The sequence below is a fragment of the Eublepharis macularius genome, chromosome 9 (genome assembly GCF_028583425.1).
Source record: "Eublepharis macularius isolate TG4126 chromosome 9, MPM_Emac_v1.0, whole genome shotgun sequence".
NCBI classification, from domain to species: domain Eukaryota; kingdom Metazoa; phylum Chordata; class Lepidosauria; order Squamata; family Eublepharidae; genus Eublepharis; species Eublepharis macularius.
In genome coordinates this window covers 7,752,451-7,770,960 of record NC_072798.1, presented here as the reverse complement: position 1 = coordinate 7,770,960, position 18,510 = coordinate 7,752,451, and the positions used below count along the sequence as shown (strand labels likewise).

Here is an 18,510-nt window from a genome sequence, read left to right as displayed (position 1 = left end):
CCACCAGAATCAGGTATGGAGCAGGTGGCAATGCCCACCTCCCTTCACCCAGCCTGGATCAAGAGCGGAGCAGGTGACAGTGCCCTCCCCCCACCTTCACCCAGCCAGGATCAGGCACAGAACAGAAGGCAACATCCAACCCCTCTTCACCTGGCCTGGATCAGGAGCGGAGCAGGTGGCAACGCCCTCCCCCTGCCTCCACACAGCTGGGATCAGACACGGAGCAGGAGGCAATGTCCAACCCCTCTTCACCTGGCCTGGATCAGGAGCGGAGCAGGTGGCAATGCCCTCCCCCTGCCTTCACACAGCTGGGATCAGACACGGAGCAGGAGGCAATGTCCAACCCCTCTTCACCTGACCTGGATCAGGAGCGGAGCAGGTGGCAATGCCCTCCCCCTGCCTTCACACAGCTGGGATCAGACACGGAGCAGGAGGCAATGTCCAACCCCTCTTCACCCGGCCTGGATCAGGAGCGGAGCAGGTGGCAATGCCCTCCCCCTGCCTTCACACAGCTGGGATCAGACACGGAGCAGGAGGCAATGTCCAACCCCTCTTCACCCAGCCTGGATCAGGAGCGGAGCAGGTGGCAATGCCCTCCCCCTGCCTTCACACAGCTGGGATCAGACACGGAGCAGGAGGCAATGTCCAACCCCTCTTCACCTGGCCTGGATCAGGAGCGGAGCAGGTGGCAACGCCCACTCCTTCAACCCACCAGAATCAGGTATGGAGCAGGTGGCAATGCCCACCTCCCTTCACCCAGCCTGGATCAAGAGCGGAGCAGGTGACAATGCCCTCCCCCCACCTTCACCCAGCCAGGATCAGGCACAGAACAGAAGGCAACATCCAACCCCTCTTCACCTGGCCTGGATCAGGAGCGGAGCAGGTGGCAATGCCCTCCCCCTGCCTCCACACAGCTGGGATCAGACACGGAGCAGGAGGCAATGTCCAACCCTTCTTCACCTGGCTGGAATCAGGAGCAGAGCAGGCAGAAATGCCCCCCCTTCACTCGGCTGGATGAGGCGTGGAGCAGGAGGCAATGCTTGCCCCCCCTTCACCCGGCTGGGATCATGCATGGAGTAGGCTGCAATTCCTGTCCCCCCTCACCTGGCTGGGATCAGGAGTAAAGCAGGTGGCAATTTCTGTCTCCCGCCTTCACCTGGCGGGGATCAGTCATGGAGGAAGAGGCAATGCCTGCCCGCCCACCCTCCCCTTTCTAGAGTCCATTGTTTTTTTTTCCCACAAGGGGATTTGTTGCTAGTAATTCAAGTAAACCTCAAGTCATCATGTGGAAGGCTTGAACCCTGTTTCACAGATGGTCAGTTGTTCAAGAGCCAGATAATGTGCCACATTGTTTAACAAGTCCGGTATGGGTTCCCTAGACCCAGCTCACTTTCTCTACAGTAATACAGCAGCTGTGGGAAACTGCTTTTTAAAGACCTACAGGGGCCCAGTTCAGCTCGGGACCATGTTCTGGGAGTATGAGGGACTCCTGCCATCCCCCCATACAGGTTTCCCAAGCTGAAATGACATGGTGGGGGAGTTACTGGCCCCATTACACAGCTGCAGTTGCTCAGCTCCACAATGGGGCAAATAACTACTCCAGGGGCTGTTTCAGCTTGGAAAAGCTACCGGGGTGAAGGAGCCCTTCTCTCACCCATGTTGTGGACACTTGTGCGGCTGCAGGGAACGTGAGTTGGGGTCCAGATTTTAAACCCTGACTTTTAAAAAAAACATTGTGTGTAGTTCAGCCCTAAGTCCACCTAGGTTTTGGAGATGTTTCAAACTTGTTTTGCAAACTTGCAAACTTGTTTGCAAACTTGTTTTGAAAATCCCCTAACTACGATCTGTTATTCCCTTATAAATGGCCAACAAACCTTAACCCAGCTTAGCCTTGGTCCTGCGTGTGGCCTGGGCTGTGCATTGTCAGGCATCTTGCTTGAGCGGCTTCATCTCCTTTGACGAAAAGTGCAAGGAATGCGATGGGAGAGGTCAGGTGCTTTCTACCAGTTTCAGCAGACTCTGCTCGCCCGCCTGCCTCCCTCCCTTCCCAAATGTCAACTCACTGGTGGTTCAGTTTTCAAAACAAGCCTTTGTTGGTTTGTAACGCAAGGAGAATGAAAGTCGAATGGCTGCCAGCAGAGAGATGTTTCTGGGAAGCAGCCTGGAAGAACTCCAGACCAGTGTCCCATGCAAAGAAGGAAGCTTAAAAACACAACAGAAAGGAGGGAGGTGTCATGCACAGCACACAGGAGGTGTCGAGTGGCAGCCTGGAGCCTGCGTGCTGTGCTTCAAGTTTTAGGGGTGCAGCGAGGAGGCCCTTTACAGGCATTCTCTAGAAATAAAACGCAAAAAGATTCCAGACTCTGAAGCAGCGTCTTCTTCCGAGCAAGTTGTCAGTGTCAAGTTGTGTAATCACTTCTGAAGTGCGAGCGGCCTGCTGTTCTGTAGCTCCTCTGCCTTAGCCTCCCCCCCCCCCGACATTTATTCTAGCTAGGCCCAGCCACAATTTTGCTTCTCAGTTGTCCCTCTTTCTGATTCCTTTTCAATCTCTTACCACTTTCCTAATGACTTTTAGGCTGTGGCTAGACCCAGTTTGCTTAAAGGCTATAGACCAATCCCTCAACCTTCTGAGCCTACCTTCAGATTTCTAACAGGGGGTGGCGGGTGCAATCACAAAATGGCTGTCACAAGAGGTGAATCCAGCTGCAAAATGTCAGGGAGTGAAGGTTGTGCATAACTCTAATAGTACCTCTTCAACATTTCAGGCAGAAGCATGAATGCTTTTAAAAATTAAGATAGATCAAGATGGGTAGCTGTGTTAGTCTGTCTGTAGCAGTAGAAAAGAGCAAAGGTCCAGTAGCACCTATAAGACGAACACAATTGGTGGTCGGGTATGAGCTTTCGTGAGTCACAGCTCACGTCTTCAGATACAACTAGAATGTGAGTCCTTCTGTCTTTATATCTTAGTGAGTGGAATGATTTCAGATGCTGAATGGCAATAGCAGGTAAATGGCAAAAGATGGGGAATGACAGCTTGATTGGATAGGTTGGGGTCTGCAGAGGGGTGGTGGACGTGGAGAAATCAGCATTGGTAATGAGACAGGAAGCCTAGGTCTTGATTCAGTCCAGGTGGATGCATTGTCTTAAGCTTCGTTATCAGTTGCAATTCAGCAGTCATTCGGCATCTGGAGAAGTGAAGCTGTGACTCATGAAAGCTCATACCTTACCACAAATTTTGTTAGTTGTATAGGTGCTACAGGACTCTTGTTCTTTTAAAATATTTTAAAACTTTTTTTGCATACACACAACTTGCCTTCAGTTGCGCAGTGAAGATCCTTGTGCTGTGATGGCAGCTGCTGTCAAGGCAACATTTTTAAATATCTGCACAACCAGTCAGATATCCAGTAGCCAGTCAGAACCCCTGCTAGGCAAAAACATCCATCTGGCCTCACCCACTTTCTAAGAACACTCGGACGGCTCCAGGAAATGTGTTGGTGGGCACCATGTTGGGGGCACCTTCTGTAGACTAATTGCCCCTCTTCTATGTCATAGCCCTTACACTGTTAGGTCACGTGCCCCACCCGCCTGAAACATGCAAAATAGACCCATACCACTAGCTATAATAACAACGTTTGATTTATATACTGCCCTTCAGGACAACTTAATGCCCACTCAGAGCTGTGACTGATCCAAGGTCACCCAGCTGGCTTCAAGTGGTGAAGTGAGGAATCAAACCTGGCTCTTCAGATTAGAGTCCTGCCGCTCTTAACCACTACATCAAACTGGCTCTCTAGCTAGCAAAACCTCTGCTTATAGTAAGGTGTCAGGGTGTGTAAGGATTTTAAGTAAATGTGTGTATGTCTCCCTAAATGCTTGGTGTGGTATAGATGAAGAGTGGGGGTGAAAGAGAGGGATGAGTGAGGGAGATGACTGGTTGATGGCTGAGAGTGTGGGTGGAGTGAATGCAGTTTTAGACTGAGAGCGGAGAGAAAAGATTTCAGTCAGAGCAAGAGAGGCAAGCTGTGTGCAGCCTGAGCAAGTTTAAACATTTATGAGGAAAATATGGAGTCTGGTTTTAGCAGGCAAGCTGTGTGCAGCCTGAGTATTTTTAAGCAGTTCTGAGAGAAATATTTAGTCAGGAGAAAGCAGGCAAGCTGTGTGCAGCCTGAGCTTGTTTATGTTTTCCGAGAGAAATATAACCTGTGGGGTAGCCTGAACTGTGTGTGAAAGAACATTCAGTCAGGGAAAAGCAGGCAAACTGTGTGTGCGCCTGAGAAAAAGTCTTATTTGTAATTGAGAGAGAAATTAATATCAAAAGCAGGCAAGCTGTGTGTGAAGCCTGAGCGAAGATCTATGTGACTGGGTTTAAATAAAGTAACTTTAAGAATTGAGAACTACTCTCTTGAAACCATCAAGTTTTAGAAATAATACGAAACCGATATGCTTCTTAAAAAAATAAAGGTTTGTTTTTTTTATATTCCAGAGTGTCTGTCATTCCTATATCCCATTCCTATCCTCAGGGCCACATAGTACCACGAAGGAGCCTGACGCTTGGGCACGTTACTAAAAGGAGAAATTTATTCTGGAATTTAATTCCTGGTGGCAGCAATTCCTGGTGGCAGCAATCTACGAATAAAAGGCTTAAAGGCCAAATCTACCCAAGAGAAAGAAAGGGTTGTAACAGGGTGTTTTAAAAATGATAGATGATGAGAATGGGAATAGCTGTGTGTGTTGTATTGTCGAAGGCTTTCACGGCCGGAGAACGATGGTTGTTGTGGGTTTTACAGCCCGGCAATACAGCCCGGAAAACCCACAACAACCAGCTGTGTGTGTGTTGGTAGGGGAAGGAGTTTGGGCTGCCTTCGTCCAGAGATTTGGCTCCTACAGGTCACTGCATCTCATAATTCTTCAGCAATCATTGAGACTTCCCGTTTTGCTTCCTCATCTGAATTTCCCCTCATCAGGGTGTGTTAAATGCATTCATTGTCATCTTGCTGGTGATCGAAGTAGTATTACATGGAGATACTTCCTACTAAGAGTGGGCCGGAATGGTAGAGTTGAGAAGCCCTGGCAGGTTTGTTCCCCTCATTTCAGCTATGTCAGTATTAACCCAAACATGCCTCTGGTAGGGCTAGGAGAAAACAGCTCTGAAATGTTCTGATGCAGATTTCTGATGGAGCCAGTTATGGCTCTTCAGGCACCTTGGATAGCAACCCTGCCGTTGCGCCTCTGCTTGAGTCTGTGTAAGGCCGTGCCCCTTCTCTGGCAACACTGGAGGATAGGATCCCTTGCTTGATACTGCTCCTCAGGGCCTTTTTTCTGGGAAAAGTGGTAGTGGAACTCAGTGGGTTGCCCTCAGAGAAAATGCGGCGCGGAGGGCAATCTCAACTCCCCTCTGTCTGGAGATCAGGGGGCGGAGCCCCAGCCATGTGACCATTTTCAAGAGGTTCCGGAACTCCGTTCCATCACGTTCCCCCTGAAAAAAAGCCCTGCTGCTCCTCATAGTCGGTGGTTCTGGTTTCCAGGGAAGTTGGAAAGGGGGAGGGGGCTGCTCTTTTGCAGTTGTTTGGCATTCACAGACTGAACTGCCAGTCCCATCAGATTTGGCCTGGAAGAAGCTTAGGTGTGCATTCAGTGCTGGAAGGCAACCACAGCTGTGCTTCTCTTTCTCCCCTTCCTTCATTGGCAGCAAGAGAACAGCTGCCTGAGGGTTATAAGGCACCTCTTTCCCTCCCCATAACCTTTCCCAGGATGGAAAGCTTCTATAAGTGTTGGGTAGGCTGCCTCTGCCCCTCGAAAGATCACCTCCCCCCCCTTGCTGGGGAGGTTGATGGCTGCTGCCTTCTGCCCTGATGCGGTTTCTGTCCTGCTGAGCTTCAGATAAATGTCTCTTAAGTGCTTTTGCATAATTTTGTACATGAGAAGTCTTTCTGCTAGCTGGCATTTTCTTTTTTTAAAGGTCGGCAGATTGATTTAATTTTTTTTTATTTTACATATTCTTATGAAGCCATTGGATGTACCAACATCGGAGCCAACAGTTTTTCTTCTTTTCTGTTTTTTTTCTTTGTCACAGATGGTTTATTCAACCAGTATATCAGTCAGCAGGAATACAAACCGCGATGGGGCCAGATAATCCCCAAAAGCACCAAAGGTAAGGCAGCCCCATAAAAACGGGGCAGCATAGTCGGCGTTGGCTGGCTCCCCCTCGAGGGTGGTTGAGATGCTCCTGCAGAATGGGGCAGCCCGATGCTTAATGGGGCTGGCCAGAGAAAACAGAGTGGCAGGGGCTGGTTATGGCCTCGGCCATACAATGATCTGGACCCCCAGTGATCTGTGGGAAAGCCTCCCCGTGTGAGAGCAGAGGCTTTGCTTGGAGCGAGGTGCGGGGGGGAGTGTATGCTCAGAATAGGATTTTCTCAGTGCTGGCCCAGTGGCTTGGGGCCATGGTGGGGAGGGGCCGTGGCTCAGGGGCGGAGCATCTGCTTGGTGTGAGGAAAGTCCCAGGTTGAAAACCCAGCACCCCCAGGTAAAAGGTGACGTGAAAGATCTCTTCCTGAGACCTTGGCGAGCCGCTGCCTCTCCGAGTAGACAGTATCAACCTTGATGGACTGATGGTCTGATTGATAAGGCGGCTACATTTGTGTACGTTGTCAGTCCAGCCCTCTGGCTGCTACGGTTGAATTTATGGAGCTGCCTTACCAAGCCAGAACTTTCAGTAATTTAGCTTAGGGTCATCTGCCTGGCTCATGGCTGTCCGAGGCAGAGGTCTTCCCCAACCTTGCTACCTGAGATCTTTCTTACTAGAGACAGCAGAGATTGAACTTTGGACCTTCTGGGTGCTGTCCATTGGCTGTGCCGCTTGTGTTAGCCCCGCAGTACAAAAACTTTTTTTTAAAAAAAGAGATTTTTAAAATTGATGATTTAGACTTTATTTGCTGTTTGCTTTCTGCCCACTTGTTGTACCTTTTAGCGTGGACAAGTTACTCCTTTTAAAGATTTAAATAATTTTTAGCGAGTGCTGTGTTAGTGAATCTTTCAGTGTGATGCCTGAGCTTTAAAAAACGCTCTTAAAGAATTGTGCTGTGGCTGTGTGCCGAAGGTCCTTGGTTTTGCGAAGGAAGCTATACTGAAATGGAAGGTAATTCGGTGCAGGTACCAGTTGCCCCAGGATGAGTTTGAAAATAACCTGAGCTGTGAAAGACTGCAAATAGTACTTTTAAAATCAAAGGAGAACAAGGGATTCTGTTGCATTAAAACAATATTAACAGTGCAATTCTGTGCAGATTTACTCTTGTCTGAGCCCATTGGTTTCGGTAACTCTGCATACGTTTACACTGTTAGTAAACTAGCAAAGCATCTAAACATCAGGCGAACCCACTAAGACTGTGCAAGTGAGATGTGAGGTCTCTGAGATTAGACGTTCTTTTCTCAGAGAACTTGAGACGTTCCTCAAATTTTGCTACATGTTAGTGGTTGAACTTTTTTCTTTTTTTTTGCTCTTTTAACGTTCCCGTGATTGGACCAAGGAGGAAGGACATTTTTGACTTAAAGGGCATCTTTAGTTTTGCTTTCCGTAGAGGATTTTGGATTAGTTGGGGGAAAAAACCTGCACTGCAGTCAGTGAATCTTTTAATTTCCTACATATCCCAGCCTTCCCCTAAGGAATTTCAGGGTCCTTCCCTTGTTAATCTCACAGTATCCCTGTGAGGAAAGTTGGAAGGGGGAGTGCCTTTTTCATTGTTTTCCATTACGATGTTTATCTGAAGGGGGGGGGGATGTACTTGTTTCTCCCTGGTCCGAGCCTCTGGCCCCCATGCTAGAGAGCAGCGGGGCCCTGTGTTTGCTCTGGATATTTCATGTTGCCGTCACCTGTCATTCGGTCTCATTCTGAATATTTTTAAATCTCCAACCTTTGCATCTCAGTTAAAGTTTTTTTTCAAGCATAAAGTATAATAAGGAGCAAAATTTGAGTCCAGTAGCACTTTAAAGACCTACAAGGTTTCCAGGGTATAAGTGTATGAGAGTCAAAGCTCCCTTCCTCAGCGCTTGACGCTCAAAAGCTTTATATTGGGATTTAAGGAGCCATTGGGCTCAGATCTACTGCAGACCAACACAGCTGCCTACCTGAATGTATAATTAAGGATTCTTCCTTTCTCTCCAACCCAAACCAGGTGATAGTGAGGACAGCAGGCCAGGAATGAGAGGTGGCCATCAAATGGTCATTGACGTGCAGACAGGTGAGCAATCCTTTTTTTGGGGGGGGGGAGGGGGGGTCTGTTTCTTAAGATGGTCTTTCTTGTGTGACATCTGATTGTAGCATTCAGAGCTGTAATCGGCCGGCACCGCCTGGGGCTTGTCAAACGCTGGCGGACATGGGAGGGCCGTTGCGGAAACCGAGAAGCAGCTTTGTGGCTTTGCTCCCCCCCCCTTTGCGGTAGGTGCAGTCAAAAACATTTCACTGCATAAATCACAGGCTTTTAAAAGCAGGTTCAGACCGAGAAAAATCCTGTCAATGGGGAGTAAGAAATTTGAATCGGTTGAAGAGTATCGGATGTTTGAGGTGTCGCAGCTGGCCGTTTCCAGCCTCGTTCTGGTGCCTGAGCGGCACCTCTTGTTTGTGTGGCCAGCTGTGGCCTGGTTAGCTGCTGTCCCCCAAGACTGGGAGCCTCACCCAGCCTTTGCATCTGGCTGTGGCTGCACCTTTCGTCCTCCAGACTAGGTTCCTGTCGTCTGGCTTTTCATATTTCCTTACTTCTTGGACCCCTGACCCCTGCTGGGATGGCGTCCCTCCGATCCGTAACTGGGAGCCTCTTGGCTTTGTAGCCTGGGTCTCTGCGGCTTGTATCCTGCAGAGCCTTCCTGGCTTGCTTCTGGCGCGCAAGCAATCAAATTTGGGGCTTGTTTTGAATTTGCTGTGGCCATCGAGGGCTACTTGGGGACAGGAAAGGCTCGCTGCCTTCCTCTGAGGTATGAGATTGCCGCAGCCAGAGACGTGATGTCATCAAGTTTGGGGTGGGACAGCTGCTCACGGGCCAAGACAAATTCCTGTTGGAGAGTCTCAGCAGATTGCCTTCACTTTGTGTTTGGGGTGGGCGGGAAATCTTTCCGCTGGGCCAGTTGACTAACAGTCTGGGGTTATTTTCTGCTTTCCATTACCTCAGCCCTGATAAACATTGTTCGTTAATCTGTATTGACTTTGGTGCCTGTATAAACAGCGTTCTTTATTGATCTGAATTTCTGATCAACTCAGAGACTTTCGACTATCCCAGAACCTTCAATCTTTGAAGGGGGGGGGGGGGCGCGAGAAGTTGAGTTGAGGCCCACTTCTTTTTTTGCTGAATTTTTTTTTTGTTCAGCCAAGCATCGTTTCAGTCTGAATGGTGCTTTATTCCAATATGGATTGTGACGTTCTCAGTGTAAGATTTGTAAACAGCTCAAAAAACAGTTTTGAGGAGGTGGTGTGAAAACCTGAGTATTAAACAAACAAAAAAACCCACACTCCTTTATCTGTAGTACAGTTTTCTTCCATGTAATTCTGGCACATTTTTTTTTCCAGGTTAGAATTGTATGTGCAAAAAATTCTAAACTGGGAGAAATGCCCAAAACTTGAGTTAAGAAGCTTCCCTTTCATAGTCCATTCTGCTCTTCCCCCCTGCCCCCCAAGTTTGCTTGTTTTTTTCAAAAATTGTGTTAAATTGTGAACATTTCCCAGGACTTTTTTCAAAAAGTAATTTTATGCTTCCCCTAGTTATGGGTGCTCAAGAGTATGATTATGTTGCTAAATGCTAGCAGAACCGTGAAAGTATTTCAAAGCTGTGAAGCACCCCCTAGTGGATCGAAAGTGTGAATACAGTTTGATTTTTTTGTTTGTTTATGAATCCTGGAACCTAATTCCATCTCTGATTAACTATATCAGAAATATAAAGAGCATATAAATCGGAAATGCACGGCAGATCATATGTAATGTTGCCGGAGGTTTGGTTTGTGGAACTGCGCAATCGCTTTCAGTAGCTGAGATTTTTTTTCCTTTCACTTCTAAACAATCAAGGGCCAGTTTTCAGGGGAAAGCCAACCAAATGGGCTCTGACTTCCCTCTTACTACTACGAAAAAATGCCTTCTGAAAAGAATCTCTCCATTTGGCACACAGATGTTAGGGTCAGTCTTGGGGTGGGGCGGGGGGGGGTAGGCTCTTTCTTCAAGAGGCGGTAATGGTGTCCTGGATCGGAATTTTATGAATTTGTTTCTTCTGCTTTCAAAAAACAATGGCACCGCTTTCGGGATGCTCTCTTCCTCCTAAAACATGACTTGCAGATTGCTCTTAATTGCAGTGCTGTGAAACTGCCAGACCGTCTGTGGATAAGAGGGGAGAGCCTGTTGGTTGATGGCAGAAAATGCCTTTTGTTAGCTTTAGGCCTTGAAATGAGCCTCCTCCCCTCCAATCAGCTGAATGTCTGGAACCAGGAAGAAGAAATGTTCTTTAAACTGCAAATCAGTTAATGGAATGGAAGCAGGCTGTTGTGGGGTGTGTGTGTTATTAACCCATACACTTGGTAGCCGAAGATCAATGCTCTTGTCTGGCTAAGGGCAGCTCTGGACACCAAGGGCATGTGATATATTTCATCCCTCAGGCTTTCCTTTGACTCTTAGAATTGGAGCGGACTGTTTATTTCCCCCACAAGTTGGAGTAGTCGATGAGGTTAAGCCAGATACGATACACGTATTATATACCAGCTGGCGCTAGAAGGTTCGGGTCTAGTCTTCTAGAGCTGCTGAAAGGATCTGCCTGTTGGGATTTTGGGAGGGTCTTTAGGGCACAAGCTTTGTCTGCAGAAGAGCCCAGGTTCAGTTCTTGCTGTCGGCATGTAACAGAGTGGATCAGTTCTTTGCCTACGCCTGTAGATCACTGCTGTACGGCACACGCAAGAGACCAGCAGTCTAAGGCAGCTCCTTAACTTATTAGCGGATTAAAATTTTGGCATCCTGCGATTTTCAGCTTTGGCCATACAAAGAGTGATGATGGTTCAGCCTGGACAGACCCCCATTTGAGGAATTTTAAAGATGGGAATTCCAAGTTAGACTGGTTTTTTTATTATTTACTGCTATACCAGTTGCTGTTGTCCAGTGGGCAGGAGTTGGCCGGCGCGACATGACTGTGATTTTGGCTTCTCTTGCTAGCGGCTTTACTGTGGCGGACGGCAGGCTGGCGAGAAGCTGCATTGCTGCTGTTCCCTGCTGTCATTGTCAGACCTCCGCATCGAGATGGTTTTCATCCACAGCCTTTAGAACCAGGCTAACTGTTCCAAGCTGAAAAGAGACGTTGCATAACTTAAAGGATTTTAATAATAGTTGAGTCATCGCACAGCCTTGGACAACAGAAGTCACGTCTTTGTGCCATGCTGCTGATTGAGAGCATTGGTGCCTTTTCCTTGGATTGGTATGTCAAGGGGCTTTACATTTGGGAGGCTCCGGAAAGATCACTACCTCCCCCCCCCCAAGAGCCCCTTTACAAGTCAGTTTAGAAACCCGAGCTTTATTCTTTTCAGTGTACGTGCGGCTCTTCCCGTAAAAACTAAAACCAGAGGCTGCTGCTGGCCTCGACCAGCGCAGATGGCTGCCTGGGGCCCTGTAGTCCTGGGGAGCCTTCTGCACCATCAGGAGAAAATATTAGGGTATTACTAAGCTATTAATAGCAAGATGGCTTACATGGGGATGAATCAGCATTTGGCTTGCCTGCCAGCTGCCTTGAAATGATCCAGGCTGCCGGTTGCCTGCATGTGCTGGTAAACGTCCATTTTAATATTTCGCTTGCTACTTTGCAAAGCCAGGAAGCACCTCAGTTGGAGTTTCAGAGGTGCACCTGCGTTTTACCGTCGCTTAAAAAGTGCTGCAGAATTGGTGGTGACTCCTGTCAAAGGATAGCGGTATGACCAATTAACGCTGCTTCAGTATGGAAGTGTGTCCCCATCACCAATGATGCCTCTATTGTCTTTGCTGCCTTTCTGCGATAGACGTCACATGAGCATGTAATTTAATATCTCACACAGAATTCCGCATTCCAAATTTTACCTATTTTTTTAAGGAAAATAGCCACGGCTGAACTCGAAAACGTGAGAGTCACATGTTGAAATCTCAGAAAACAGCCAAATCTTGTGTTTTGGGGGTGGGCTTCTGGGCTTTAGGGGGAGATCATTTCCCTCCACCCTATGGCTAGCTGAAACAACAATCTGCTTTGAATTGCAACTTTTCCTGACTTGTGCTCCTAGACCAGTGCTGCCTTCTGCTGCGTCTGTCAAGGTCAGCATTGCCTACTCTGACTGGCAGCAGCTCTCCGTGGTCTTAGGTAGAGAGGTCTTTGACATCACCTAATATCTGATCTTTTTGCCGGGGATTGAATGTGGGACTCCCTACATGTAAAGCAGAGATCATCCTCATGCTTTCTGTCCGCATTTGAACGATGGTTGTAACATGTTAGACCTTCATAGCCCTTAAACAGAAATCCTGTGATAGTCAAGTGAACTAACTGTCCTCGGTGTTCCAAGAAATGCACACCGGAACCGGGACAGAGTTTTAATTAACTATGTAATAAAGAGTTACCCAATGGCCAGCACGCAGATAATGACCTGAAGGTGACTCTTACTTGTTTCCCACGCCAAAGAAGACGTTCAGTTGGTCTGCTGCTACTTGGCTTCCTAAGGTCTGGATCACAGAGATAAAGGATGCCATTTGTGATGTTACAAATGGAGGTAGGAGGGAGACCAGGCATTGAGGAGAGGAAGTCGAATACAACAGAGTCTAGAGTTACGTCTTGAGTCTTGGGAGACTGGCAGAAACCCAGGTAGACATTAAAGTTCTGAAAGGAATTGGGAATATTGGTGTTTGAGGATGCTCATTTTGGGAATTCGTTTGTTGTCGTTATTTATAGCCCGTCTTTCTTACTGAGATTCAAGGTGGATTACACAGTGTAAGTAATACGACCATCAGCTGGGACAATCAGTAACAATACAAAAGTGTGTGCATGGGGGGGGGGCACTTTCAAAGGAAAAGAGAGGAGAAAAGGAACAGGGTTTAAAAATTTGCTCCCAAGAGACTGAGTTCAGTGAGACTGATATAATTAAGGGTCTTGTTTGACCATAACGTGTGGGGCCAAGGATTCTAGTGGTCCAGGGACAAACCTTCTTTAGCGTTCAAGGATTTTTTTCATGAGCCCTGGTGATAAAAAAGAACATCCGGCATGAGGACAGAAGGACATGTTAACAGCCTTTATCTGAAATGATATCAGTAGAGAAAAGCATACCTGCTCATCATATCTGCAGAGGGAAGAGTGGAGGGAAAAAATAATATAAGGCAAAATGAATAGCTTGAAACTTAACTTTGGCAAGACTTTTCGAGGAAAGAAGCAGGGCTCATTTCGAGGGGGAATGCGCAGGAACGCAGTTCTGGCAGTTCCCAAAAGAGGTCACATGTCAGGTGGCCCCGCCCACCTGACTCTTGGCCATTTTGGGCCCGTTTCAGCCTGGATTGGGGCCAAAACGGCCTGGATCGGGCCTCTGACGGGTGGTAGATCACTCTCCCACTCAGCACCGACCCAATCCTGACAATTTTGGGCCTCTTTTCGGCCATTTTCAGCCCCCTTTTGCCATTTTGGACCCAATTTCGGCTCTGAATGGCCAAGATTGGGTCCAAAACAGCCAGGATAGGTGATGTCAGGGGGTGTGGCATATGCAAATCAGTTATGCTAACAACACACTTCCGGTGATGACAAGGGGCGTGGCATATGCGAATGAGGTGTGCTAATGAGTTCCTCCAGCTCTTTTTCTACGAAATGACCCCTGGAAAGAAGTAAATGTCTATCAAAACAAGCTCCCTAGGGAGGCTGAGGGATCTTTCCTTCGGAGGCATAAGTTGGGTGGACAAGCGCCATAAAATGTTTTAAACAAACAACAGAGCTGGCCAAACAGTCGTGGGGAAGGCTTAGGTAATTGCAGAACTAAGGCGACTAAAGGGACTTTTCAACTTCAGAGTTTAAAATGAGGATTTCAGACTGGAACGACATCTTTGTGTTTGTCACAGGCTTTCTTGTATTCGCTTCTGCAACGAGGGTAGAAGCTGCTTCCTAAAGCAGTTACTCGAAATGTGTGGGATACAGTAGCCTGGCACAGGCATAATACGCTATTCGGTTTGGTTGTCTGGCCGTAGGTTCATGGGTTTCCTTGTCTTGGAATGAGCACCCTGCAGTCCCCCAAGTAGCCTTAACCGTGGGCAATAACATCTGACTGATCCAACCCAATGTAGCAAACAATTCTGAGGTTAGTGATACAAAGACATCTCTGTCTAATTGGCCTGGTACATCCATAATGTCCCGGTCTCTTCCTAGAATATTGGGATAGCCAATTGTGTGATTTTGCTTCCCATCTCTCCTGGTTTCCCTTCCCTCAACAGCCCTAACCATGAAAATTCTTCTGAAATGTGTCTGCAAGACCAGGGAACTGCCTTTGAACCAGCCCAGAGGAACATAAGACGTAGGCGTCGGTTCCTTCAGTGTTAAAGCGCCGTTTACCCTGTTATTCTGAGGTCCAGTTGCAGACCCAAGATAATGTTTGTTATTTATAGCATTTGTGTAGGAAAAGGAGCCTTGCCCATCAGGTAAGGAGCCCGTAAAAGAGAGTCAGATGTTACTTTGGCTGTTTTGCAATGACTTTTATCTTTGACCTGAAATGTAGTTGAGAACTTGCCTTTGTGTGCGTTCCTCCCTTGTGTTACTCCAAGCGTTCAAGTTTATGGCAGCCGTGATCCACTCCCTTTAAATGCTTGCAGATTTTATTACCATCCGATGAATTCAGGTTTGCTGTCAACAAAGCTTCCCCCAGACGTTGCATGATGTTTTGTCCGAGGCTCAGTAGGATGTGAGGCGTTTGCCAAATTTCTGTATTTTTTCCTTGCTTATCAATCAGGCCATTGTGGTAAATGTGGGTTTTTTGAGCTGTGAGAACTCAGGCGCACAAAAGGACTTGCTCTTTGGAAGGAACACTGGCTGCCCTGTGCCCAGAAAGGAAGGGTAATTAAAGTGAATGACCCAAGGTAACCTGGCGGCGAAGGCGGTGGCAGCCACCAGCACTGTTGTAGGCAGAGGTCAATAACCAGATCTCTCTCCTCTTGTTTAAGGGGGGGAAAAAAACCTTTTTAAAAACCGATTGTTAATTCCTGTCATATGGAAATCTGGCGGAATGTCTTTTATAACTACCCGAGAACATTTTTCCAGTAAATAATGCTGTGATGGGAACCTTTAGGGCCGTGTTTAAAAAACGAAATGAAACTTTGAAGCAGCATTTTTTCCTCTAGTTTCCAAACTTGAGGAAAGGAATTCCACATCTGCTTGTTGGCTGAGAATCTTCTGCAAACTGCGGAGGATTCTGTGGCATGTTCTAGAGCTGTGGGGACTAGGGTTGCCAGGTCTGGGTTGGGAAATTCCTGGAGATTTTGGGGGTGAATCCTGGAGAAGGCGGGGTTTGGGAGAGGAGAGTCTTCAGTGGGGTATGATGCCATCTATTCCACCCTCCAAAGCAGCCAATTTCTCCAGGGGAACTGACCTCTCTTGCCTGGAGATCAGTTGTAATTCCTGGAGATCTCCAGCCACCACCTGGAGGCTGGCAACCCTAGTGGGTACAGGGCATTGGTTAGGCCTTTGGTGCCTCCCTTGGAGGCATTGCTGTCCTTTTGTGTCACTTTTGCCCCCCGTGTTCTCCTGTATCTGCACGCTGCTGGGAAAGAAGAGTAGACGAAACATCTTTTGAGCAGCTTGACCAGCGTAACTCATTTTCTCACGGAGAAGCTCCTGATAAGCTTCCAAGGAACCCCTGGTGTTACCTGCAGCCCAGTTTGGACAGCGCTCGCCTAAAGTCTGTTTTATTTTCCAAGATCTAAAGTAGCCGGCAAAATAAAATCACAACCACATCATAAAACAACTTTCCCACCTTGAACCCTTTGAGAACTAGAGTGGTCTTTTTGCTTTTCTGGAGTAAACTTTTCTGGGTAGGGAAGACCTTCCAGAAGGTAGAATCTGGGTGCCCTTAGGGGAGTCTTAGGGGGAGGGGCTGTGGCTCACCGGAAGAGGCTCTGCTGGGCATGCGGAAGGTCCCAGGTTCAATCCCCAGCATCTCCAGTTAAGAAGGACCAGGCAGCAGGCGATGTGAAAGACCTCGGCCTTAGACCCTGGAGAGCCACTGCCAGTTTCTGCTGACACTGATGGCCTGTTGGCCTGTTTCAGCATAAGGCAGTCTCATACGCATCTCTCGTGTGTGAGACCGGCACCTTTCTCATTTAGGGGGCACAGTGCACCAGCATGTTCTCCTGTGCCAGTTCTGTCGAGGGGAACAGGGTCATGCAGAAATGCGATACCTGTTTTGAATTTTCCTCCTCTTCCACCAAAATGGCTTAGGTCCAGCTCTACTTCTGCAGCTATTTGCACTAAAGTATCTTCTCTTTGCTTGTTGACATACCAAAATAGGTGGTGTGGGAGTGGAGTGTGTGTCTGTTTGTGTGTGTGTGTGTGTGTGCTGGAGGGGTAGGATTCAAAGTAATCGACACTGCCTTTTGGGAAAGATCTAGACTAGGTGATCTTCGGTTCCTTCCTCTTCTGCTTTTCCATGGTTTTTAAACAGAATTGTTGTAAGTCTGAGTCATGCAGAGGTAATGGCCTTAGTGGAGACAGTGGTTTTTTTTTAAATCTTGTTGTTCTCCTGCAGCTTTCAATGGGGGAGAGCATAGCAATGTAAATCTCTTTGGGTCTCCATTGGGGAGAGAGGAAATCAATAATAATGGGAGAGGCGCATAGAAATGCAGCGGTGTGAGATTTGAATGTACGTGAATCCATTTATTTTACCCGAGACTTCTGATCTAGTTTTGGGCACGCCAGAAGCGCTTGAGCTTCTGGCCCTAAACTTTGCCCGCTTAATAGGCTATCAGCATCTAGATTTCTTACATTTTAAGAATTAAGGGTGCAGTCCACCAGGAACTTCTCTTGTGTAAGCCCTGTTCACATCAGTGGAACTCGTGAAACAGATCCTGCCAATGAGTTGAACCATGACGGTTTGCAAATGATAAATGTGACATTTCAAAAGTGGGGAATTCCTAATGTGTTTACACTATTCATTTACTCTCTAAAAATGTTAAATTGCTGCAGGCAGCCTTCTGACACTGACTTCATACTTCAATATGCTTGAAATTGTCTTTTTTCCCTCCCTAAAATTTTGATTAGAAACCGTTTATTTGTTTGGCGGCTGGGACGGCACTCAAGACCTCGCAGACTTCTGGGCATACAGTGTGAAGGAGAACCAGTGGACATGTATATCGAGAGATACCGAGAAAGAGGCAAGTTTCAGGCTTTTTCCTGTGGCTGTGCTGTGTGATCGAATGCTTGTGTTTTGCCAGAAGAACGCATTTCTCAAATTTGCTGATTGTAGCTCCGTTTTAAGCCAGCAGTGTCAGAAACTTAACAATTTCTCCTTCTCCCTCGGTGCTCACTTTGAGAGCATGTGAAGTCATGACCCTTTCTGAGTTTCGGTCTTTCGTAACAGTTGATGGAAAAGTTGGCTGTTCCATTGCAAAGAAATAAACAAGACGCTTTGGCAGAACAGGATGACACAAAAATGTTTAATGAAGCCTTTGGAGCCCATCTGAGGCAGAGATCAGTGCAGAAAGCTACTGGTGAATATCTGCAAGTAAACATTCAGGAGGTACACTTAACTAAAAGAAACTTTGCAAAGAGGCTGGTGTCTGGGAGACGGAAGAAATGTAAGTGGCGTGGGGTTGGTCTGCCCCCCATTCCCTCCCCCCCCCACTCCTCAGCTGGTAAGCATTGTGGCTAGGACAGTAAACCACAATACTCCTGGTTCAGATTCTGTCTCATCCATAATCTCACTTGACGGCCCTTGGCAAGCCAGGATGTCATCCTCAGCCCGTGGTCTGCAACATGGGGATAATAATCACAGAATCACAGAGCTGGAAGGGGCCATACAGACGTTCTAGTCCAACCCCCTGCCCAACGCAGGATGAGCCTAAAGCATCCCTGACAAATATTCATCCAGCCTCTTCTTGAAAACTGCCAGTGAAGGGGAGCTCACCACCTCCCTAGGCAGCTGATTACACCTTTGAATTACTCTGACCGTGAAAAAGTTTTTCCTAATATCCAGCCGGTATTTTTCTGCATGTAATTTACGCCCGCTGCTTTGGGTCCTATCTTCTGCTGCCAACTGGAATTGCCCTCCTCCAAATGACAGCCTTTCAAATATTTAAAGAGAGCAATCATGTCCCCCCTCAGTCTTCTCTTCTCCAGACTAAACATTCCCAAGGCCCTCAGCCTTTCCTCGTAGGGCTCGGTCTCCAGACCCCTGATCATCCTCGTCGCTCTCCTCTGCACCCTCTCGATTTTGTCCACATCCTTTTTGAAGTGAGGCCTCCAGAACTGCACACAATACTCCAGGTGCAGCTTGACCAAGGCAGTATAGAGAGGG

At 47.6% G+C, this 18,510-nt stretch overlaps 1 protein-coding gene across 2 annotated transcripts in view; it reads left to right on the top strand.

Moving 5' to 3' along the window:
* MKLN1 (muskelin 1) overlaps positions 1–18,510 on the top strand; it is a 107,762-nt gene that overhangs the window by 48,700 nt on the left and 40,552 nt on the right. For both annotated transcript variants that reach the window (XM_054989198.1, XM_054989201.1), the window contains exons 7-9: positions 6,074–6,151; positions 8,172–8,237; positions 17,256–17,368. In XM_054989198.1, coding sequence (XP_054845173.1) covers positions 6,074–6,151; positions 8,172–8,237; positions 17,256–17,368 — 257 coding nt within the window. The remainder of the gene's footprint in view (positions 1–6,073; positions 6,152–8,171; positions 8,238–17,255; positions 17,369–18,510) is intronic.